At 40.6% G+C, this 25,728-nt stretch overlaps 1 protein-coding gene across 2 annotated transcripts in view; it reads right to left on the bottom strand.

Moving 5' to 3' along the window:
- The window catches only part of BRF1 (BRF1 RNA polymerase III transcription initiation factor subunit), a 221,134-nt gene that overhangs the window by 193,070 nt on the left and 2,336 nt on the right, over positions 1–25,728 (bottom strand). For both annotated transcript variants that reach the window (XR_010613570.1, XM_065683412.1), the window contains exon 2: positions 13,697–13,777. Coding sequence is in view for 1 of the 2 variants with exons in the window: in XM_065683412.1 (XP_065539484.1) it covers positions 13,697–13,777 (81 nt within the window). In the remaining variant the exon portion in view is untranslated. The remainder of the gene's footprint in view (positions 1–13,696; positions 13,778–25,728) is intronic.

The following is a 25,728-nucleotide window of genomic DNA, read 5'->3' as shown; positions in this document are numbered from 1 at the left end:
TTGCTTCATTTTTCTATCGTTAAAACTTAAGAGAAGCCTCTGTTGGTTGAAAATGCAGGAATCCTCTGAACCAACTTTAAACACACCTAAGCAATAAATTACCTTTTCACTTAATTTATACTGTGTTTGTTTGGAACAGCTTTGTTGTAACAGCATAAAGGCTTTAAATCTAGGTGATTAAAGCCAGACTTCTAGGTACATATTTGGGATCACAAATAATGCCAAGCAAACACAGTTCCTGCTGACATCCAGAGTAGGTCTAAACAGCATAGCTCAAAAAAAGGCTTAAGCATGCTGAAAGCAACTCTTTGCCACATTGCTAGACCTCACTCACACTGCAGCCTGCGTTTGAGGAGACCGCACTGTACTTCTGTCTCTACTTAGCATCATTTACTTTTAATTTCTATTAGAAAAAGTAGGAAACAATTCAATCAATTTTTCAAGTATTACATTTTCAATGTAAGAAGTAACAATAATGCCTTCAGGAGAGGTATGCATTTGATAAGTCTTCCCTCCTCCAGCTATTACTTAAACTTCCTTCTTTTCTATCTACATGGTTGATGGTACTTAGATTTGGTCTAAGCAGACTGGTACTTAGATGTCTTCGTTGTCCAACATGATCCAATTATTTTGAGTATACAAGGTTGGATAAGGGGAGGATTATCTTCATCTAAATGAATAATTCGCAACTTTAAACTCTTGATTTCCCATTCCACGATTTATCCATAAATAGCCAGTTCTGCAAAGCCTTATTAAAAAAGTAGCTTTTTTTTACAACTCCAATTACTATACAAGTGCTGAGGAAAAAGATGACTTTGTATGCAAGACTTGAAGTTTGTTCTAAATAAGAGGAAGAACATTACATTTACTGAAAACATTTAAAGAAAACTGTGTATTAGGAACCCAGATTGTTTTTGTAAAGAGCCTTCTTCCAGAGCTGGCTGGAGTTCTTGCCCTTCAAAACTCACAAGGTTAAATTAAATATCATGCATGAAGTAGGTTATGTTCAGCATATGAAGAGAGATCGCTCTTCGACCTTCCACATTTGATAAAACATGCAATACCTGAATGTTATCCTCCTTCATTACTTAACGCAAACCTTTGTAAACTCATCACCCAAGAGTCACACAGGCTATGGCCAGGACATGGTCCCACAAACCCACTATCCAACCTCTTAAATTATCCTGTGTACCATCTTCACAGAGGTGGTCAAAAACTATGTGTGGCAAATTTCACTCTGAGCAGCTAGCAGAACAGCAAACCCAAAATCTTCAGAAAAATCTCTACTTTAAAGACATGATTAGAGAAAGAAATTCTCTTTCCACTGCTCCTCCCATGAAATTACAGTTGAGTAACTATGACAATGGCAGAATTTAAACTTATTTTCAGTATTTTAAGCAGTGTGTAACAGCACCACCTGGTGATCTTAGCTTTAAAATATTAAGACACCCACCAAATTAAGGCACAGTAATCAGCACAGAAGAACAAGAACAGATTTTAATTCTGGTTGTGTATAATCTGGCAATTTTTCCCCATTAAAAATACATGTGATTTTTACCAATAAATAGCAACACTATGTGATTCTGTTAAAAAACAGATCAAACTCCTCAGAGCTAGCATCGGCCAACGGCCATCAGTAAGTGGTGAAAGCTCAAGATAGCAACAGCCAGTTTAGTAAAATTCAGTAACTGGTTCAAATGTTTTAACATCCTAGCTTGATGAACTGTTTGCTTAAACGTTTGGTTTAAAGCTCATACAAATAGAAAGGCCACCTCAGAAACAGTCAAGCCTAGGTAATGAAAATCACTTGAAAACTCAAACTGGATGTCATGTATGCTGTATATTCTGAATGGAGCTATATATAAACAGAATAAGCATTTTAGTCCTAATGCATCAAGAATTTTACTGCTGTTCCAGCAAAGAATCACAGAACATCTAACACACATTGCTGGAAAAATCCTTAGGGATCCTGAAATGAAAAAGTACTCCCTAAAGACATCGGGAGCGACATGAATTCTATTAGAGTTGAGCATTTCTTTTTCATCACTCCTTTTTAAGTTGTGACTAAATTAGCACAGCCTGCACACCCCAGGCTGTGCGCTGGGAGGAGGAAGGGGGAGAAAACGGAAGATATAACGGCCTGAGGCACTTCAAGCAGAGAGCATCCATCTGCTAGCAGCAGTCAATGAACAGAACATTTCTAAAAAGCTTCCCACTCATATTAAGTCAAGCCAAAAGAACAGGAAACACCTTCCTTCTCTGTAACTGTGCAGGACTGAACATAACAGGACAGTGGGCTATAAATATATGTTTAAAAAAAAACTAAAAAGTGAGAGAGAAGCTCACAAGGCAGTCCTGTGTTCAGTCTCTCCTGCTGCAAAGCCGGTTTGAGAGGCTCCTGCTCATCTTTACGTCATCCGTTCCCTCCTCCACTCAGTGGTGGCATGTGGAGGAGTGAAATGATCAAAGGGAAATAGGAAAATTTTTAAAAGGGTTGGTTCATTTTACTATTTTTTTTTTTTATATTGCTTGTGAAACCCAGATCTTTTCACTGTCCCAGTAAACAAACACATAGCCCAAGCCAAGGAAAAGCCATATTTGAATGAAAGGAATGGGAAAGGGCAGATGAGAGATGGGCAAGGCCAGGATAAAACTGGCTTAGCTGTCAGAGATGCTTATCATGAACTGCACTCCAGAGCTGCAGCTCTACAAGATGAAGGCCTCTGATGGCAATATCACTGGAAGGAGCTCCCAACTTTTTACACAACAGCTCATTCCTCCTTGCACACCACAGCACATCAGCTCTCTGGGCAAACACAACTACCTACTGCACTTGCAGCAAGTCCTAGTGCAGCAATCATCCAGGTTAAAAATAACTTACATGTGTGCACAGAGTTGTTCTGGTTCAGGCTAGGACTAAGGTTTGGGTTTAAGTTGTTTGTTGGTTTCTTTCTTTGGGCAGAGAGTTTACACAGGTTAGTCTGCTGACAAAACTGCTGGTGTTCCTGAACTGGACAAAGGACCCTCCTACTGAGCATACATTTCATACCTGGTACAGAACCCTGTAGTTTCATTAATTTGCATTTAATACCTACATTTACATTTGAGTCTTACACCAGCGTACTGTATTTGCTTGAGAAAGGCTGGTGTTGCAATGGCACTGAGCGGAAGCCAAGATCTTTGCCTGACTTTTGAATACCACATACAACAGCAGTGCTTGTCCATCTAGGAGGGCACATGACACAACTGGGAAGGCAATAAGGACAATCAAAGCTACACATACACTTCACTTCTGCATAAGGAATGAGTGGTAATGTGGTGGAGAAGCATCACCACTTGTGCTGTTCTGATATTGATCCCTCAGCCATCACTGGATGCCTATGACAGATACTGTGCCAGATGTGCCTGAGCAGGTGCTGTTACAGCCCTACAACAGGAATATAACATGCTTGCACATCCTTCCACAGACACGCTTGAGCTGATGCCACCTGTATCCCACACCAACACATACATGTCGGCTCCTCCAAGACCATCAGCAACAACTAGATGAAAGCAGCTTGGGATCATAGCTAACTCGTATCCAGCTGCAAAGTGCAGGTGAAATGAGTAAAAGTGTGTCTGCAAAAACAAAAGCAACTAAATCAGTCTTCCTTACAAAAAACACCATAGACAGGCACTGATTTCTTTCTGTCATTTGTCAGTCCTACAGAAGGTCCAGAAGTTTAATGCTGTGGTCATTATTTAAGAAAAGCTGTCTTCCAAAAAAACTGCAATAGCTCCACCAGCAAACCACACTCACAAACCCTCAGGCTTAGAGAATGCTTCCCTGCACTGTCACATCATCAGCTCTCCAATTTATTTCATAGAGCAAAACAAGAAGGCACTTTCAACACATGAAAAAGGAACTAGGCACTATGAGAGAACAGAGCATTAAAAAGCAACAACATTCTCCCTCTCAGGTTTTGAACCGCAGTGCCTATGAAATGACACAAACATTTCAAAACTCGTGTCTGGATGCTAAAAAATCAGTCTTATGCCATAGAAGTGGCATGATCAAAAAAGACAGCAGCAGCTACATGGAACTTAAACCAGAGCTATGTTACCTGGAGTGTATTTTAAGCTTGTCTAACAACGTTCCAAAGCTAAAATGGTTTAATTCAGCAGCTTGTTAGAAGAGGCAGATTACCAGCACAGATTTGATAGACATTACTGGGGGGGGGGGGGGGGGGCAGGGGTGGAAGGAGGAGAAAGGCAGTTACCTATTTTCTGTCACACTGTACTAGAAGGAAGATAGATCTATTAATATCCAACTTCATCTCCTTGTGAATGGTACTATAAAAAGTGAATGTTTTAAAAAACATTAGCCCACTAGGTAAATTGTCGTTAAGTAAAGGATTGCTCTCAAGAGAAATGACAGGTTCCAATTACCTACACAAGGCTGCAGGGAGATAAATTTCAATCAGTGAATTCCACAAACATGATAGATATATATATATATATATATATATAAAAAATCGTACTCTGTCACACAGAAATTGTCAAAGTTAACAGGGAAAATTTCAAGATATCAGAAGGCAAAACTTCAATATACAAGCAACAGATTTCACAAGCATGCAGTATTTTAGAAGGCATTTCTTCTTGCTTGTCAAAATGAAGCAGAGTTTTATGCTTTCCTGACACAACAGGATTCTTGCCTACATTCAACTAGAGCAAAGCCATCATGAAACACACCCTCAACTCCAGAGTCACAAACAGGCCTGACTGTCAACAAAGCAGCTGAACACAAATATTTTCTGTTATTAGTTAAGACAACAGAAGTTCTCTTACCTCATTTGATTAAGACTTTAATTTCTTTTTTTTTTTTTTTAGTCAACTTCAAGGACAATCTTCAAAATTAAAAGTACCAACTGAGATCATCCCGAGTCCACATACAGACTGAACCAACAGCTCTAAGAAAATTTAGAACTATCTTTTCTAGCTTTTCCCTTTTCTGGCTAAGCAAAAGCAGGAACAGAATAAGGGAGACCAGCAAAGCTTAAGTATTCCAACCAGGAGGGATGCTGTGCTATAAGACAAGAGAAAGGTAAACTGTGAGTGACCTCAACTGGAGGAAGCTTGAACTTGTTAACATGAAAAAGGACAGAGCAGTAAGATGTAATTCAGTAGTTCAGTTCTGGCCATCTTAATTCAACAATTTGTCATTTACCTTCAGAGACAAGCATCTGAGCTTAGTCAATCTAGACTTCCCTTCAGTGAGTAAAGAGAAACATAGACTTTAGAGAATGAGTCATTTCACTTCCTTTCGGATTAAATGAATCACACCCTAGATCTGTCTGCCTCTGTGCAGAGACCCTGAAAGGACTGCAGGATGATGAGCCACCCAAGCTCAAGCCATGTCATGGGACTAGATGGAAGAGGCATGTTGATGAAGAAAAAGATACACTTGAAACAACAACAACCAACCTCCAACAAAACACACCCACAGGTAAAAACCATGTAAGATTATCCTAAATATAAAGTGGAAGATGCCCTTTATCCTCCTTCAAGGAGAGATAAAGTTAACACATGAAATGGGAAGATCAAGGAAACGAATGAGACAGAAGTTGTTAATGATAACAAAGGACTCAAAGGAGAAGACAGTAGGCAGATCAAAGGGAATAAAACTGAAGCAGTGGTCTAGCTAGAGGAGGAAGTCTTTCAAAGCCTCAGCGAGTAAAGAAATGTAGGAGGATACAAGACAAAACCAGAAAAAGAGAACTTCAAGCAATGGTTCAAAGACAAGAGAAAATCCCATGGGTTTTCCACTCCAGTGAAGGTGGAGACAAGGACTAGCTTCTACCCCAACAGAAATGAAAGCAAAAAAGACGAGAGACTAGAAGTTTCATTATTGAAACTGAAGCCAGAGATAGGAGCTGATCCAGAATGAAGAATCAAAGAAAAGACTACATTCGGCAAAGGAAAAAATGTGGAATAATTCAAAGTCAATGCACAGCTGCAGCTGCAAAACTACAAATTCAGGGTGGGATGACAGATATGATAGAACAGCTCACATGACTGGAATCATGAGATGGATGCTTTAAAGGTCCACAAAAAAGACAGCCAGGGAAGGTGACAGAGGACTGGTTTTACACAAAGGAAGTTTGAATGTGTGAAGCTCTGCTGAAAAACAAATGATAGGCCAATAAAGAGTTAATGAGTCTGGATGAGATGTGAAGCCAAAGGAAACACTGTCAAGAGCATTTGCTGCAGACCACCTGATCTTGAAGATAAAGCCTTCTTTAAACAAATGGAAGATGTCCTGGTACCCATGGTGAGCTGTAAGCACACTGGCATCTGCTGGAAGGGAGTCATAGTGGGGCATAAGCAATGGATTTCTAGAGCACACTCAGAACAGGTCAAGTAGGAGCAGCACTGTGATACATCCACCATTCTCTAGAAAGAAAGAAGTGGTGGAGAATTTACAGTTTGATGGCAAGCTTAGTTACAAAAACCACTGAGATAATAAAGCTTCAGATCTTGAGGAGTGCAATGAAAACGGGTAGCATTATTACAAGCCTGAATTTCAGAGGGCAGGCTTCAGTTTGCTCAGAGAAGAGGTAAACAGGACCCCTTGAGGTACTGCGATGAAGGCCAAAGGGGCCACAAAGACTGGTCAGTCTTCAAGTACAGTCTCCCCAAAGCAAAAGAGCACTCCATATTGTGCAGGATGTGCAGGAAGTTGAGCAAGCAGGAAGTGTGGCAGCTTGTCTTTATAGCAGCTCATGAATCTTCTTGGTCTTCCATTGCAATCTCTGTTTTCAGGTCTCACAGCTCACTCTATCTGAGTTTTGAAGAAATGCAGCATTACCTATGGTAGAGAAAGACCAAACACTTCAACAAAATCTACATCCACAAGTCAATTGGACTGGCTGGGGTACACCTGAGCATGCTAAGGGAGCTGGGAGTAAGGTAAGAGGCATCTTTGCCATCTTTAAAAAGTTGCAGGAATGACAGATCACAGAATCATTAGGGTTGGAACGGACCTCTGGAGATCATGTAAGTCCAACACCCCCTGCCAAGGCAGGGCCACCTAGAGCAGGTTACGCAGGAACATATCCAGGCAAGTTGTGAATGTTGTCTTTGACTAGAAGACAGGAAGCATCAGGCTTTTCCTTCAGGAGGAAAGTAGGACACTGGAGGTGAGTTGGCCTACCCTGTTGGAAGGCTACAGAACAAATCTACTCAGAAATAATTTTCCAGACACAGAAAAGAAAGAAGGTTACTGGGAACTACCACCACAGATTTAATAAAGGCAGATCATGCCTGACTGCAATAAAAGCCACACTGCAGTCAAGGTAAACAGTAACTTGTGCTCTTCCCCTCATTACAGAATCACAGAATCACAGAATCCCAGAATCCCAAGGGTTGGAAGGGACCTAAAAAGATCATCTAGTCCAACCCCCCTGCAAGAGCAGGGTAACCTACAGTACATCCCAGTTTTGTGTCATCAGCAAACTTGCTGAGGGTGCACTCAATTCCCTCATCCAGGTCATTGATGAAAATATTAAACAGCACCGGTCCCAGCACCGACCCCTGGGGAACTCCACTAGTCACAGACCTCCAGCTAGATTCTGCGCCATTGACCACAACTCTCTGCCTTCTTCCTTTCAACCAGTTCTCGATCCACCTCACTACTTGATCGTCAAGCCCACACTTCCTTAGCTTATCTATGAGGATGCTGTGGGAGACAGTATCAAATGCCTTACTGAAATCAAGAAAAACTACATCTACCGCTCTACCATCATCCCTCCACCTAGTCACTTCCTCATAGAAGGCTATAAGGTTGGTCATACATGACTTCCCCCTCATAAAACCATGTTGGCTGTTCTTAATGACCCCCTCATCCTTGATATGCCTAGTGATGGAGTCAAGAATAAGTTGTTCCATCATCTTTCCAGGGATGGAGGTAAGGCTGACCGGTCTATAATTACCCGGGTCCTCCTTCTTGCCCTTCTTATAGATTGGTGTGACCTTTGCCATCCGCCAATCCTCAGGCACCTCGCCCGTTTCCCACGACTTACCAAAGATGATGGAGAGTGGCCTAGCAATGACCTCCGCCAGCTCCCTCAGCACCCGTGGGTGCATTCCATCCGGACCCATCGATTTACAGATGTCCAGTTTGCATAGCTGATCCCTAACCCAATCCTCATCTACCAAAGCAAACTCCTCCTTTGTCCTGACTCCTTCTGGGGCTATAGAAATCCGGGGCCCTCGGGGAGAGTCTGCAGGAGTAAAGACAGAGGCAAAGAAGGCATTACATTTCATCATTCTCCCTGGCAGCCAAATAGAGGAGATACAGACTAGATAGGTGAACTGCGAGTTGAGTTAAAAACTGGCCAGATTCAAAGGGTAGTGGTCAGCACTTCAACCAGGTTTACAAGTGGGACTGAAACTGAAGTTATACTGTCCAATGCTTCCATTAACAACGTGAACAATGAGACAGGAAGTTCTCTTTGCCAGCCTGCAGCCAACATTACATCAGGACATTGGTCAATACGTTAGTGGGCAAAGCCACTATTCAGAGGTGTTTTAAGATACTGAAGAAATGAGCTGGCAGAGGCCTCATAAAGTTCAACAAGGCAAATGCAAATCTTTTTTGCACCTGGGACAGAAGAACTGCAGCAGGGAACTGTTTGGCTAGGGAGCAGCTTTGCAGAAAAGGATCTAGATTTCTCATGGAAAGAAAGATGGACATGACACAGCAGCACCCAACTGCAGTGATGAAGGCTAACCACATCCTGGAGTTGCATTATTAAGAATGCAGCCAGCAGGTCAAGGGAAGCGATTATTATCCCCTCTTCAGCATTTGGGAGACTATACTTGTCCAGTTCAGGACTCCTCTGCACAAGACAAGACATTGACATACTGGAGCAAGTCCAGCACAGAGATGCTAAAATGATTAGGAGACTGGAGACTGAAGCACATGGCGTGAGGCTAAGAGCTGAGTTTGCTCAGTCTTAAGATGAGAAAGCAACAGGGAAGATCTCACTCGTGTCTTCAGCTACTCAGTGGGAGGTTAGAAGGAAGATCAAGCCAGAATTGTCAAGAGATGCTCAGCAAAAGGACAAGAAGCAAGAGTCACATTTCATCAGAATAAGTTCTGACTAGATATAAGAAAAAAATTCTTCACAATGAGGGTAGTCAAGCATTACAGAACAGGTTGTCCAGGGAGATTGTGTTATATCCGTCCTTAGGGATACCCAAAGCTCAGCTGCACTAGGCCCTGAGCAGTTTAATGCAACTTCAGAGCCACCATTTTGTGGATGTCCAGAGCTCCCTTCCAATCTACATTATTCTAGGATTCTACTATACTCTCCTCCCTTGGTTTAGTTTTGTAAAGTAGTTTCTCATTGTTTTGTAAAACAGTTCCTCTGTTCCTCTTCTTTGTATATTCATGTTCTTCACATGTATGCTTTCCTAGTCTAACTCATGCTGTATAGTTCTGGCACTATGATCACCTGTAATAAACCAGCTACGAAATTAGTGATGATCATGAAGGTTAAAGAATTCAACAAGCAGTTTAAATGTAAGCAGTCAAAAATGCTTTAGAGAACATCTTCAGAAATGTCTTCCCATTTAGCAATAAAATACTGTTAGCTATGTTTTGGTATTTAGAAGGATTAAGGGAAAACACATTCATTTAAAGAAATTATTGAAAACACAGCACAAGAGTTCAGAAATAGGATTAAGCCAGATGCAGCTGCAATCTTCAAACTTAGTTCAAACCAAATCTGAATATCTGCAACTGTAGCTTTCAAGTTATAATCATGCCATTGACCTTCCTTCCCCACTCCCTTTTGTTTTTGGCCACTGAAGACTCTGATGCTTTCAATAGCTCCAAGTCAAGAACAACTCCCTTGTAACGACGACTCTGACATGGATATAGTGAGAGCAGATTGCCTGCAAGGAAACAAGAATAAACCAGCTATTTAGAGAGATTATGTAATGCAGCCCAGAGCTGTAAAATGAGATTTAAAGAGACAGAACTCTGCGTTTCAGCCCTGTAAGTAACCATAAAACTTGGGCAATACTGTAGAGTATATTGAAGAGACAAATAGAAGTCTTGTCAAAGCGTCCCCTCTCTGAGGTAGTATTTTATTCATAATTCTCACAAAACCAGTACCATTTGGCTATTTTGTCAAACCCTTTAAAACAAAGTTGAAACACCATATCAGAGGTGTTTCAACCCCCGGTGGTTGCACATCAAGACGGTGTGTGGATTTATGCTACAAATGTGAACTCTATGTGAACAGATACAACGCATCTTGTGGACCTGAGCTTGTTGAACTTTTGAAGCTTAGCACTCTCAGCACAATACTGCATGCTGAAAATCAAACTGATTATGAACAAATGCAACAGAATTAGCCTTTCCTACATGAATATTTTAGCAAGTGTAAACAAGATTCAGGCTTTTATAAGCAGACAATTCCCAAACGAACACCCATGAACATCAGATGGTTACGCAAAGGAAGACCAAGACTATGAACTGCCATGCACCACCGTATTATAAACAGCAAGGAAAAACACAGCAAAGGCATGTGTGATAAGGCAGACTAGTTCTGTGTATTGGACATTCTTACACAAAGCTGGAAACTATAAAATCTTGAGGGTTTGTCCATGGCTTTCTTTAGAGCATACACGCACACATAAAAACACTGATGCATAAAATAATGATTTTGTAGAAGAGTCCAGAACTGTTGAGCAGTTGTTGAGAGATTTCATTTCCACATTTCTTCACTTTAGAATGGAAGAAAAAAAAAAAAAAAGTACAATTACCTTAGGAATTCTAATGAAAAACTGGTTTTCATCTAACTCTAAACATCCTTTCATTAAAAGCCTCAAAAAATAGCAGCATCATGCATTCAGCCAACCCCAGCTGCTTTGCTAGTGATTAAATAAGACAGTGAGCCCAGATCACCATCTTTTCACCTCCCCTGAAAAAGGCATTACAGCAAGGAAGAATTTGGCCTACACAGGGGAGGGAAGGGAAAGCAGGGGGAGAGGGGTTTTCTTCTTTAAAATAAACCCAGCAAGCCCCTGCTTCATTGCTGGACTTTTCCTCACATCATGTCAAGCCTGCAGGTTGCTGGCAAGCAGAGCAGGCACAGTGCAAGACCTGCCAGCATTCCCAGACCACACACACGCTCTCTCAGCTGCTTTTGAACACACTGGGGATGAAGTCTATCTACCACCCATTCCTGCTTTCCAGAGCCTGGTTCTTCCCTGCAGCAATAGCCCATACAGAAGACTACATGGGGGAAAATCATGTCCTTACAGTACTGAAGGTAGCACACAGCCTTGACGCAAGAGCCACCAGCAAGCTGCAGAACAGGTCTCCTGAACAGTTCTAGCAAGCTGTGCTGCACTGGCATCCCAAGGGGATGCTAATTTCAGCAGTTCATTTGCAACTCAGTTAACTTCAGAAATGCAAATGTAGTAGTATCAGCAAATAAATAAGTAAGCAGCTCAGCATTTTTTCTGATCAGATAGCATGGTGCTCCAAGGATAACTGTTCATTTTTAAAACAATCAACTATCAATGCACCTCAGTTACCCTCAATGAATAACCCGTACTTTCTCTTTAAAATATATACTGTTAGTTCATTTACTTTGCCACACTTTCATGTCTGAACACAATGGATATTAACATAATTTCAGGAAAAAAAGCAGGCCATGATCACTGGCCCACAGTGACAGGGTGAGATTTTCTAAGTTCACTGCCATAGCCCAATTTACCATTAAAACAATGTAAAACCCAAACTGTGATGAAACACAGTAGACAACTAGCTCATTATACAGCAGCAGAAAGAAAAGACATTCAAACACCAATTGCTCTACCTGAAATATCATCTGCTGCTTTCAATGCCTGGGACTGAGCAAGAACATCACTTAGCTTATTGGAAATAATTTTCCCAGAGACAGACTGGCAGCATGACAAATGAGAGTTGGCTACAAAATCAAAGACCAAATACTTTTTTCATATATAAAGGATAGCCACAAAAAAAAACAAAACAGGTGGAGAGGCTCAGACAGGTATATGTGAAAGCCAAATTATTTTCCTGTTTCAAAACTGTTTGGGAGATAATTTCATTTAAATTTGATTTTAAGCAACCATCATTTCTTGTATTTGATGCTGATGGACTTTAGCCAAGTCAGAATCACTGTGCATGACTGGGGGTCCCACACAGAAAAGCTGTGGGGAAGGAAGATGCTCAGACACATTCGCCAGCAAACACTCACCCAAGAAAGAAGTCACCTGCAATATCTTCATTTGTGATTAGCTTCCAGCATAACCAAAAGGGCTTTAGAAGGATTTAAGCACTCCAAGAAGCAAAGGGATAGCATTTTCTCCCCTCAACATTTTACTCTTCTACAATTAAAGACAAGGAACTGGGCAGTCCATATGCACCACAGACCAATTTACTTTTTAAATGCCTGCATAAAATTAGTTTTGATTAAAATGCGTTCATCCAAAGACTACTAACTGTAAAAGGTATTCTAGTGGGTTTATTCCACTTCTTATACAGGTTACACTTTATATAGGCATTTTTAAAACTTGTAAGTTAGTAACTTTGGTCCTGACACTGAAACTAGCTCACAGAAAGTGCAAGCTTTACTCTGCCAAGCAAGCAGAGCTCAATACTGTTCAGTACAAACAGCTGAATAAAACATTCTGCATATAAATCCAGTGAATAATGCTGAGTAAATCAGTCTGGATACATTTCAATAACACCGATCAATCTTAACCTTTCTATACCTATGGAGATACAGGATCAGATCAATCTTATCCTTTGCACACCTATGCAGGTGGTGTTTGAGTTCCAAGTGTAAGATTTTAATTTAGGAAAATACCTTTACCTAAGATATCCCACCCCCAAAAAGAGTACCATATTAATAAAATCCATCTATGTCCCTTGGTTAACTATGTCAGCTTCCAAGTGTTTGATATGACAGTCCATCAGCTGTCATACCCAAGAGTCATGAGACAAGAGTATTAATTAGCCAAAAAATGACAACTCTTGTCCATTAATATGAGTAACAGTAACTCAAAGAACATTCTCTTTCTGTAGTAAAAGCTGGGTTTATTCACTCACTTTAAGAGTGTAGATTCTGTAAATCTCAATTAAAATGTAATGAGAATGTTTAAATATCCTACAGACACTACAATCTTTTTTTCTATTCCCCCCCACCCCGTTCAACAGTCACGTATTAAGCACAATTACCACCAACTGTGCACATATACATAATATATGCATTATCTCACACTTCTAGTGCATATAAACAAAAGCATTTGAACGAGTATACTTAAAAATTAGCACGCATAAAGCTTTTCAAGAACTCTGATAAAATAGAAAGCCACAATCGCTTAACATAAAATAAAAAGGTGCAATGGGAATGCCAACCTTGAAAAAGCCCTTTTAAACTACAATAGTATTATCAGGTGCCATTACCCTTTGTCAGCCAGCTACCTGACCTCATAAATCAGGTATAACAACCAAATGAGAGCACAATGTAAAATCAGCGCAAGGCACACTTGCCTAATGAGTAACAAGTGAACTGCCAAGGTTTTGAGGTCACATTCGAACTGAAAAAATTATTGTAATGAACCATATTAATAAAAACAGAAGTCATATCAGCACAACTAAGCTTGCACATACCATTCTGTAGAGTTTGTGCTCGTGACTCCTTCCCCAGATTGGCATGGAATCCTCCTCCTAAAGTTGGTGTTTTGCCTGCACCTATTAGGAAAAGAAGAAAAACAACACCAAAACAACCCAGATATGTCAAATGCAATAACTGAATTGAAATATTAAAAAAAAAAAAACTTACTGTGCCTCTACAGTGAGTACCTGTGTAATTTACAACATGCCAAATTACATTAATAAGGGCAACAGAAGTGCTTGAAGGGCTTACAACAATGAGTACAATAATCCTGTGCAATTTATTTCTTCCTTCCTTGGGATACCTTAAGATCTACATGTCTCCACAAACCCTCCCAATCTCAGCTCCAAAACAAAGTACAAAAATGTCACAATCTCTATTGTAGACAGAACATGAAAATCAATACTGTAAAATACTTCTCAAAATAAATGATAAAACAATTGCTTAGTTTATATTTTTTTGTCTGAAGAATGTTCAATACATAATTTTAATAGTTAATTACTGGCACTATGGAACAAACATTTAGCATTCAATGACGACTGTGTTGGATACTACAGACATAACACTTCAGACCAACATTAGGCACACCCACAGCAATACTTAGGTTACAAAAACCGCAAGTATGGAACTGCTACTTCTACATCCTGAGAGGCTGGAAACTAAAATAAGTCCAGGTTGCAAATCAGCATCTACTAGATGCTGGTTTTGCATCTGTGCCAATGCTGAGGAGCCTGAATGCAGAGTTTGCTAAGAGTCAATGGAACTATTCATGCAAACCAATCCTGCAGAACAGGGAATTAAACTACCAAGGACAGAAATAGTCTCCCACTAAAGCACAAAGGGTCTTTTAAAAAACAATCAGGCTACCTCAAGCAGGATATCTGAATGTATCAGCTTAAGAGCAAGTGAGACTAAAAAGCTAAATTGCACAGGATTGAAAAAAAAGCAATTTGCTTGTAGTTGGACTTCTACTTAATTCAAGTAGTCTGCTCTTCAGAATCAGGAGAAAAAGTCATCTTGTTGCCTACGATGCCTACCTACAGTTTTTCTCAGTTTCTTGTAGCTATGTTTTCTTATCTTTTACCAGTTCTCTAGAACAAATTAGAATGTTGTTGGGATAGAATCATGCAGGAAAGTGTCCCTTTGGCTAATTTGGGACAGGTTTCCTGTCTCTGCTCCCTTACAGCTTCTTGTGCCTCTGCTCACTGCAGAGCATGAGAGGACTGAAAAGTCCTTGACCAGGGTAAGCATTACTTAGCAACAACTAAAACATTGGTGTGTTATCATCACTGTTCTCAGATTAAAGCTGAAAACACAGCACTGCACCAGCTACTAGGAAGAAAATTAAGTCCATGCCACCAAAGACCAGGACACAGATACAAGTGATGAGAAACTGTGACCTAAATTGTTCACTCTTACTGGACTCTCTTAGTCTCCTCTCAGCTGCACATCCATGTTGAGAGCGGAAAAAAAAAAACAAATAAACAAAAAAAAAACCACCCACAAACAGAAAAGCTAATATTCCTGCAGTATTAGTGTCTATCAGCCTTCAAAGCTTAATTTTCCATACAACTTTTAAATTGGGTTTCTAGTGCTATCCACAACAGAAACCAACTTCATTTCATTAACATATCCTTTCAATAAACAATCATGAAAAGCTCTCCCGTAAATGCCCCACAGCTTAAGTACTTCAGCTCAACATCCTAGTTAGAAAAACATTGAACAGCAACCTCCTCACTGGTTATTTATATACAGCATTTATAGACAGCAATGTCTCCGTGCCATTCTTATATGTACCTCTCTTATTTCCGCAAATGCTCCAAAACAAACCAACCAATGATGCAAAACAGAGAGAAGTTACCAAACTACCCTAGCACACATAACATTTTTGGTATACATTTAATAAGAATGTTTTACCAGGGAGAGGTGAGGAGGGAGGGAATATATATATCAATAGTGGCAATAGTTTTATGGTGCTTTTCTTCAGTAGCAAATCTAAATTGCTGAAACTCTGCTTCCTACCCTCATTTTTTCATTGTTTTAAGATCTGCTTTATCACAGGCTTCCTCACTTGTCTGATTTGCAGCCGGAGAGCACACACTCAAGCATCAGTACAGTAGAGGAGGCCATAAACTGCAGGACAAGAGCAGAAACACACAGCAGGGCAGGCTGGAGGTATAGCAGGCTCATCCAGCACTTGAGTCAAAAGCACTGTTGCCCCGTCCTGCGCACAAAGGCTTCACTTTTCAGCCCCATCTATCTTTGAATACACAGAAATATAGAACTCTGGTGGACTGTCATTGCCAAAAGAGCTATGATACCCTTTCACAAGTTTCCCTGTTATTACTAAAAAAATTTGCAAAAACAATCTTACAGTGGCACAAAACAATACTATTAACAAAATAGTTTAACTTACTCAGAAGCAAAAATCCAGAAGGAATACAAACAACGTAAAATTAAGCTGACATTACAGTGTTTTTGTTAAGATTCTTTTCATTAGACATCAAGATATAATATTGTACATAAAAGTTACATAAAAGTGATTTCTCTCCAAGCTATGGAGTCTGCAGCAGATACTAGTGGAGCTATCCAAAAGGCAAATTTTGCTATCAGAATTGATGTACCCATTTCTCAGTGAGTTAACTGGAAAGACTATATATCTTTAATTAGCATTTGGCTTTGAAAACTGACAGAAAACTGGTCTGTTGAGCTCTTACACTCAGAACTGCAAACTACTGTTGCCATTGACTATGAAGTCCTACCACCAGCGTTAATCTTCAGAAGCAGAACGCAAACCAAACTCATTAATGTAACTGTTCAGCTGGGTAATAAAAAAAACAAAGTATTTAAAAAAAATGGCAAAGTCATCAATTTCATATAAAAACAAAAATCCCTACAGAGCTCATAACTTAAAAGTACAAAAGAACAGCAATCGCTAGGCACAACCAAATTAACATCCCAGCTTAAGTGAAATTTTTACATTTCTTGACCTTTTCCATTTTTCCCTCTACAACTTCAAACATGAAATAAACAGGTTTTGGGTGTTTCACATTCAGCTTTCAAGATATACAAAAATATATCCGAGAAGTGTTTGGTGTCTTCAAGTGCTGCCTGCCAAATCTTCAACACTAACATTGCCCTAAGCCAACCCAAATATCCTCCTTCATGAGGTGGTGCCTCCCAAGGTACATTGTCATCTGCTGACTATTTTTAGAAACTAACTCAAGACTCTCAGCTTTGCAAAACTGAAGTCTCATCTTCCAAGTTAGCTTTAGATATTTACATGAAATTTTGGACAACAGAAGGTGTGGAGAGATGTGTTAACAGCACACACAGCTGCTGAATATTTGTGGTCCTCCCAGTGTGCCCCAACACACCGAAAGATCATGTACCTGGACATTTGGTGATACTCAGTCAAAGCTTACACAGGTCCAGAGGCAGCCCATAACCACACATTACTCAAGTGCTAAACTACTGTGACTGTCCCTTCAAGCATCCCCGCATCTGCTCCTTGCAGCAAAGTCTGGGTCAGACCCAGGCACCTCGGCTGTTCCTGTTTTGCTCCACTGGCTCACTAATGAAGTAAGTCACATCACCTGCTTCTCTACAAAAATGTTCCTCAAGCAGTAAAAGGAGCAAGCAAAGCTTGAAGTCTGTGACAACCTTCAACAGCAACAAGACGACAACAGATAGCAGGAACAGCACTTATCCCTTCATACTGATAAGGCAAAGGGCAGCCACTCAGGCATCTGCAGCTTAAAGGGCACTTTCCTGAGAGCTAGTGGCATCTGAGTTTCAGATTCAACACCTGGAAAAGAAACAGATTCAGTCCCAGCATTATGGATTTTGTTTCCTCTAGACAAATGAGCAAGTGAAGACAGGGAATGAAGCAGCTTGCAACCTGAAATGAAGCATATCTGCTATCTGATAGGACCAGTTCTAACACAATCCTTCCCTATTAAATTAAAACCAAAAAACACCAGCTCTTTCTTCAGGAGAAGGCAGGAGAAAACCCTTCAATTTAAACCCCACATATTTATAGATCCAGCATAAAATCTGGGTCTGATACTGCACACTTGCATCACACCAACAGTTTAATAATCAGGGTAGACTAAATAATCTAATACAAAACATGAATGAGCTTCCTACTTAAGTTAGATCATAAAAGTCAAAAGGAGAATAAGTTAATGTGCCATTTCAACTCATGCCTACAATAGCAAAATGATGTAATTAAAATTTTTTGAACACACAAAACTACCAAAGTCTGCAACTGAAATAACTCTCAGCCATTTTTACAGGGACACTAACAGATCTGCACACACTACTGCCTGCTGAAATGGTACTGCTGAATAAATTTACACAGGCAAATTTTTAATCTACTTCATCACAGCTAGCCACCTATGGGCTTATTTTCATAACTACCAATCAAAGAGATAAATATACTGTTGCATCCACCATGCCCGAGTTTAGGACTGCACAAGTCTATGAAAGTGACATCCAACCGTTCACATCCAAGTTATGCACCCGATTCTGCATTTTCACAACTGGCAGCAGCATACTGCAGCACTTCAAGCAGGAATTTGTTGCCACTACAAGGACAGCATGTAAGACTCAAGGCCAGAAAAAAAAAAAACAACGCTATACACTTAACTCTGATGCAAGATTGCCACCTGGAGGATTAGAGAAAAGAAGCAAAAATCGATTCAGTTTATTTCACTAAAACTTTTTGTTGTTGTTGTTGTTGTACGAAATAGATGCAAGTTTCCCCTCTTCCTTCCCAACACAACATGATTATAAATTAGTTTTGTAAAGATAAAAACTAGCACAAAGTAAAACAGGTAAACAGTCCAGGATTTCCCACAAAAGGCCTGCAAATCCAGCATATCCATACTTCCTTCAGTGTTGAAAATTACATCATGGCCACTCTACATAACTAAAAATTAACCATGAATTAGTGTCATTCTAGAAATCTGAATCCCAAGTAAGAGGAAATTTGCCAATATTACCATTATTTTCATTTTTCACTACCCAGCATTTTCATTTCAAGTTTAGCATATGTATTACTGGTGGAACACACTTCAGGATTGTTCAAAGCTGCACTATAAAAAATATTTGATGTCAGGATTTGGTCTATTAACATATACATGGAAACCAATTCATAGAATCATAAAGTAGTTAGGATTGGAACTGACCTTAAAAGACGATCTAGTTCCAACCCCTCTGCCATGGGAAAGGACACCTTTCACTAGACCAGGTTGCTCAAAGCCCCATCTAACCTGGCCTTGTAAAAAGTCCCTCACAAGATTTCTTGTAGCCCCCTTTGAGGGTAATAGAAGGCAATTACCAACTACCAGTTAAAAACAAAACCCCTAGTCCTTCCACTTTAATACTCAAAAAATACAGGAGAATCCTTTATTGTACATAACAACTGGCCACACAAAAACCACAGAATGCAATAGAAACACAGAGTTCATCTTCTTCACCGTTTCGCTAGCACTGACTGTGACAAGTACATCTTACAAAGCTCTAGAGGGAAACAGGCATAGGACATTGAAAGCTAGTAATCTTAGCTTAAATTTTACTATGCTTTTTCCTCCCTGTATCCAGTCCTCCTCTTTCCAGTTTGCTGACCATAACTTTCCACAAACCCCAGTAAGAATGAAATACTTAGATCAAGGCAAACTCAGTCAAGTTCTGCACTTGAGGTCAATGTAGCTCACACTCCTCAATGTAAAAAAAAAAAACCAAAAGGAAGCTTTCAAGATTTACACAGTATATACAAAATATTCTGGTAAACTTCCATAAGCATACCTGAACAAACTGAGCATGCCACAGCTTCACTAATAAGACACATTAAATTTATCAAGGGACACTTCAGAGTAGGAGTACACACTCATTGTTCATAGCAGTGCAAATGGGTTACTGTCGCAAGTTGCTTATACTTCACTTGCAACAAAAAAAAAATCGTATTAGCAGGAAGAAACTTCCTTGATATTCTAATATCTGAAACAGCTTACTGACAAATGTTGTGCGGCCTTCTCACTAGAAGCTCCAACAAAGACTTGGTGGTGTGCTAGCTACTAGCTCACAATTTCCCATTCTTCCTATGAACAAAAGTAAGCAGGTATCTTTTCACAGGCAACATTCTTCCCACCAGTCTCAAATCGGTATCTTGCAAACTCACGTACATTTGGAAATGGAGAGTCTTAATGTACTTATGCTGTTCAAGAGCTATACATGATCCTGACTTGGTGCTAAAGTTGCGCTAATGCTGTCAAAGCCCATTGCAGCCTCCCATTTCTATTTGTCACCATTCTAAAACCTCCTGGCTTAGACACTAAGTAAGCATAAGTTAAAAGACTAATTCACACCTGTTCTTGTAAATGCCAGCTTAGCATCTGAAGAAAAGATTATACATTTTTAACTTAGTTTGTTACATTATGTTTTTATCAAAAAGCCCCCAAAAGAAATAGAAATTCCAAGAAATCAACCACAAAACAGCAAACCTATTTCAAGACAGTCATGCTGCTCAGTCTCACACAGAGATGTCAATGATGTTCACTGACCTCAGACCCCAACGGCAGGGTACGTCCTGCAGTGCAAGAATCCCATTTCAGTGACCAGGCTATAACCACTCCATAACACTCCTACTGAGGCTGTGATGTGTATTTGAGGATGAAGTGTCCTGTAAGTCTTATTTGGAGCTGATAATGCCCCTAGCTCCAAGAACTCGTCTTTTCCATCCCACAGTCCTGTTGCCTCAGACAATGGAGGCTGCATTTCACTATGCTAACCTCCTTTTTTCCTGTTTTCCCTGGGGCAAATGCACACACTGCAGCAGCGCCTGCCCCTCTCCTCACTCTGCCCACTTTGAGACAAACCCAAGGCGGACAGAGGTCTCAAAACTACAAGGTTTCTTTCTATTTTGTAAAAGTAGGCAGCTTGTTGGGGAAGACATCCACTAAGAGGGAGCTAGCTAAAAACTTCTGAAAAATAATTCTGATTTAAATTCTCACTAGAAATGTGCCTCTGAACTATGCAGAAGGACAGGGGCAGCCACAACCCAGGGCACCGGGCACCTCTGTGAGTCCAGAGATGGCCTGAGGTGCGGATTACACCTGTACGCTTACAGGTGCGGATCAGGATCAGGCCCAGCAAGTGGAAACAAGACACAGCACTGGGATGGCCAGGCAAGGTCACAGGCATGGGCTGAAGCCAGGCAGGACAAGGGTCTGGCTCAGCAGGGCTGTGAGGAGCTGGAGACCAGCCCTGTTGTGGAGTCACTGGGGCAAGGGTGGATGTCCACAGGGGCCTCCTGGGCAGGGTAGGGAGAGTACCAGGGGGGAAGCAGGTTGTGGACAGCAAGGGCCAGCAATGGCTGGCAAAGCAGGCAGCTCGCCTGCCACCCAACTGCAGACAAAGATCACCGACACTTCTAAAGGACAGGTTTCCGGACTGATTCATGGTTTGTGCCCAAGAAGCTTATTGGATGCTGGTTTTCTCTACTTACTACCAAGCATTTAAAGGCAATTTCTGGAACAAAAGAAGCCAAGTTTCCCCAGACACTGAATTTTCAGGATCACAAGCTCAGTCCACTTTACGGTGCCCTTTTCTCATTCTGCAGTTTCTCAGTTTTGTCTTCCAGCTTGCTGCTGCACTACCTGCACATCAGCTTTCTCAGGTGAGACTGTTCTCTTCTCCTTTGATTAGTGACAGAAGCCCTAGACTCCACTTTCAAAGCTTCTTTAATCCCAAAGAGAGATCTGGACTATCAATGTTCAGCTTTCTTCCTCTCATTCTCTTCAGCTTTGTACTTGTTTTTTACTCCTGTCACCCTTAGGGAAAAAAACCTCTGAAAACATTTTCTCTCACTAACTACCACAAGACAGGGGACTCCCTCCTAGACACAGTGGAAGAGTGATCAGAGAACTCGCTGCCTTCAAACATGGCACATGACTGACAACTTGCCATTCTACAAAAGCACCAGCCATCAAACCAGTGCAGGCCGGTGAAGGGCTCTGCAGAGCTCTGTCTTCCAGGATGCAATTACAGTATAATGGAGAGGGAGAAACCTAGCTCACTCTTAAACTCTGTAGTGCTGTATTTCATGCTGGTATACGTTCAAATCTTATGACCGGTACAGGAGTCTGTTAAGAACTTAGGTATGAAGAAAAAAAGAAAGATGCATCCATTCCAATTACAGAAAGAGGAATTTTAATTCAAACCCTCTCCAAATTTGACAAGAAACCACAGAGAACAACCTCTTTTGGCTAGTTTGAGACACTCTGAATAGGCTATCAATTATAAAGTGGATAGCTATTCTTTAAAACTAGACTCAACTAGGAAAAGGATATACCTCAAACACTTTCTGTGCAATTAACAGAGGTCCTTGGAGCTCAAACGTGCACAACAACCCTTTTCCACTAGTATCCAACTTACCCAGCATCAAATCAGTCAAGCTCAGAAAGAAACAATTTCGACATCTGGCCTTCACAAGCTTCAAGAAAACAATACAGCTACGGTTAAGTCTTCAGACTGGGTTCTTACCTGACTGCAACCACTTGCAACAGAATTAACAATTACAACTAACTGTAATAAGGCCTATCAAAGCATCTGCTAACTTGTGCTTTGTGAGAACTTCCCTCTCAGAAAATCAACAGAAAGATAAACAGTAGCCCCCTTCTAGAGCATGAAGAGTGTATTCCCTTGCTAGTGAACTTACCAGCTTATGACCCAGCAAAGTGACAGGTACCTCACAAGAGATTACTTGCCACTCCTGGAGACAGACAGCATTAAAGGGAGTTGTGGGATTAGGGTATCCTGCAAATGTATCCCTCCATTTCCATCAAGACCATGGCAATGAAAAGCACTGGTGTTACTATGCTGAGACAAACAGATAATGCCCATGTCTAAAGAGGATCTCATCAGGCCTGGGATGGCTTAGCTCTCATTTTGTGTACTTACATAAAGTACACCATCTCCTTTTTTATGCCCCAAGTACCACCAAGAAAGATTTCATGGTCCTTATTACAAAGTACTGCATATGCAACTTCATAAACCTTGCTCTAAATAAAACTTTGCCTTGCAGTTTGGATTTCTGGACAACTTATCACAGACTCTCACAACTGTTAATATCTCTACCATCTACTTCTCACAAGGAGAACAGAAGAATTAACCACGCATTTTCAAGAGAGAACATATCTACATAACTGTCAAAGTCAAAGGACTGTTCTGGTCACACCTTTCCAAAGCACAAGTTAAAAAAGAAACCCAAAACCACAAACCAACAAACCCTGAACCAAACAAAAAAAAAGCAGTATTAATACCTAAGGACGCCTACACTTTATGCTGTAAAACCATAGCTCCTCAAGTCTTGGACCAGTTTTAAAAGAAGGGTCAAACCCCTCAAAAGAATCTTTGCAGAGCTTAATTAACATGATTACCCCCAAAGACTCAAGAACAGCTGTGCCAAGTCAGATCGGAAAGCTATCTAGTCCAGGGTCCTATCCCTGAACAGTAAAGTCCATTAACATACATGGCTGCAAGTGAACAACACTACACACAGGAGGAAAGCTTGTTACAACAGTTCCCTCCTTATCTCCTAGAGCTTAGAGATCTGTGGCTCAAGAATTTCCTGACCCAGAAATACCAGCTTTTTTTTTTTTAGGGGCCATGACACATTTTTATTCTGCTTGCCCAATCATTTTCTAACTGATACAAACTTTTAACACCTACAACTTAAGATCCACAATTTAACTAAATGTCTTTCATGAAAAAAAAAAAAAAAAGAAAAAAAAACCCCCAAACCTAATGCTTCTGAACCTCCTACTTGCTACAATCAAAATAAGCTACCTGCTAGATTTCTCAGCACTCCCTAGTTTTTGCATTATGTGATACTGAACAATAGCTCATCCTTACCATGTTATTCTACGGCATTTACAGACCTCTACTATGTTCCCATTCAATCATCTGAATCTATTCAGTCATTCTAACAGAAGCTCTTCACAAAGCCCTCCTCTTAATCACCCCATCTTCCTTGGTGTGTCTTTTCCAGTTGTGTTAGAGGTTTTCTTGAGACGCAAGATAAAAACACATCAGAACTGCACACAGTATTTAAGTTGCAGCTAGTGCTGTGGATATGTAATAGTGTATGCATATGCTGCCATATTCTTTTCCTGATAACTTCTAATATTCTCCTTCCTGCTCTGCATTTTGTACTGTGAACAAACATCGAGCTAAACATTTTTACAGTTATCCATGAAGACCTAGTGACCTTCTTCCCTAATTGTACTAGCCAGACCAGATGCTGCCATCCCATATGTGGAAGAAAGGAACAATCCTAACTCTCACTGCCACACTCAATCACATCTCCTACCCTACTACCCAGGTACTAAAAGCAACAGGTCCTTCTACATCTACAGATAATCTTAAGGTCCTTTCCAAGCCTAACTATTCTGATTCTATGATTCACTACCCCAAATAATACTACCAGCAAACCTCATTAACTCACCATTCACCTGTTTTGCAGATCATCAGCCCTAACTCTATGGAGCTTCACTGGCTACTCCTGAAGAAGGCTTATTATTTATATTTCTATTCTATTTTCTTATAATTTGAGTAGTTACTCTCCTCTGTAAGGACTTTCCCTTATCCACAACAGGATCTTGCTGACCTCCCTTCACAAATCCAACAGTCTGCTTTGTCCACTTACTGACTTCTTTAGAAAGCTCCAACAGATCTGCAAGGCATGCCACTTTGCCAAAAAAATACTTTACCCAAATTTACCTCTACAGCCTCCTGTTCTGTCCTTCACTGCTTCTACCCTTTGCCCAACAGACTGAACTAGCCTGCATTACCTCAGACTTTCATGCATCAACAAAGCGAAGCCTCTCACTCAATTTCAAGCGCAATCCATGCTTTCTCAGCACACCAATGCTCAGCTGTTAGAACTGTCAAAACAATGGAAAGAAACAGACTCACACACCTGCTTTGGAAAATACTGGCTATACCAAACTTCCGAACGAAAGGCATCAGTGGTGAGATTGTGGCTTCCTATGCTAGATACATTGATAGCTAAATGTAAATACTGCCTGGGAACACTTAACTGTGACCTTACACCTTCCTCCAGCCCTGAAGGAACAAAAGAAGGGATTTCCCATGGTTTATAGTGGGGTTGCTGGCCTTACTAGCTAGGACTTGGCATGCCCTAGACAGCCAACTTTGTATTAAAATAGAAAAGTGCAGGACTTTCTTCCTCCTTCAGCAAACAAATGCAAGATTCTGCATCCTTAACAGGCTGTTTGGGAAAATAAAATATTTTGCTATATGTACCAAAGAGAAGTCAGTCACAGTTGACATCAGTGCTTTCCATTCTCTTCTGCTTCTTTATGAAGATTAAATGACGAAGAAAGGCATCTATAACTATTTGACATACATAAACACACAAACAGAAGCCCTCGTGTATCTTGGGAGGGTTTGGGAATCTTGTTGCACATCCAGGGGCTCTGAACTCCACAGACACCAAGACTCCTATTCAACTCCCAGCTGTGCAACAGAGAACCTGACAGCCCTCATACTTTGCAAAACCTAGACAACAGTCTCCAAGTCACCCAGCCCTACTGACCAACAGCCATAGTCTCAGCAACAGTAGCCCGAGCACCTCTGACACTGCAAATGCTCCACACATTAGGGCTGGCTGTGATCACCAGACTGCAGTCCGAGGAACCTGAGCCCAAGGTATTTCATACACAGGGCATCCCTCAGAGCCATAGACCTGAAGAGCTAACACAGGACAGGAAGAGGTATTAAAAACAGTTAACTTTGGTGGGAACCTGCTTACACAATCAGAAGTCACTGAAAACTGTGGCTTACCAGAACACGTTGCTTTCAACAAGTACATGTTTTTTGACAATATAAATTCTGTTGAAAATTCTCTAGCCAGCACAACATTCAGAGATACAAATTCTGCCTTGCTTACACAAGAAAGGACTTTTCTCCCCATTCCGAAGGACTTAAATCAGTGTCATAC

Source organism: Lathamus discolor, chromosome 6 (assembly GCF_037157495.1).
Source record: "Lathamus discolor isolate bLatDis1 chromosome 6, bLatDis1.hap1, whole genome shotgun sequence".
NCBI classification, from domain to species: Eukaryota; Metazoa; Chordata; class Aves; order Psittaciformes; family Psittacidae; genus Lathamus; species Lathamus discolor.
This window is presented reverse-complemented; position numbering and strand designations above follow the sequence as displayed.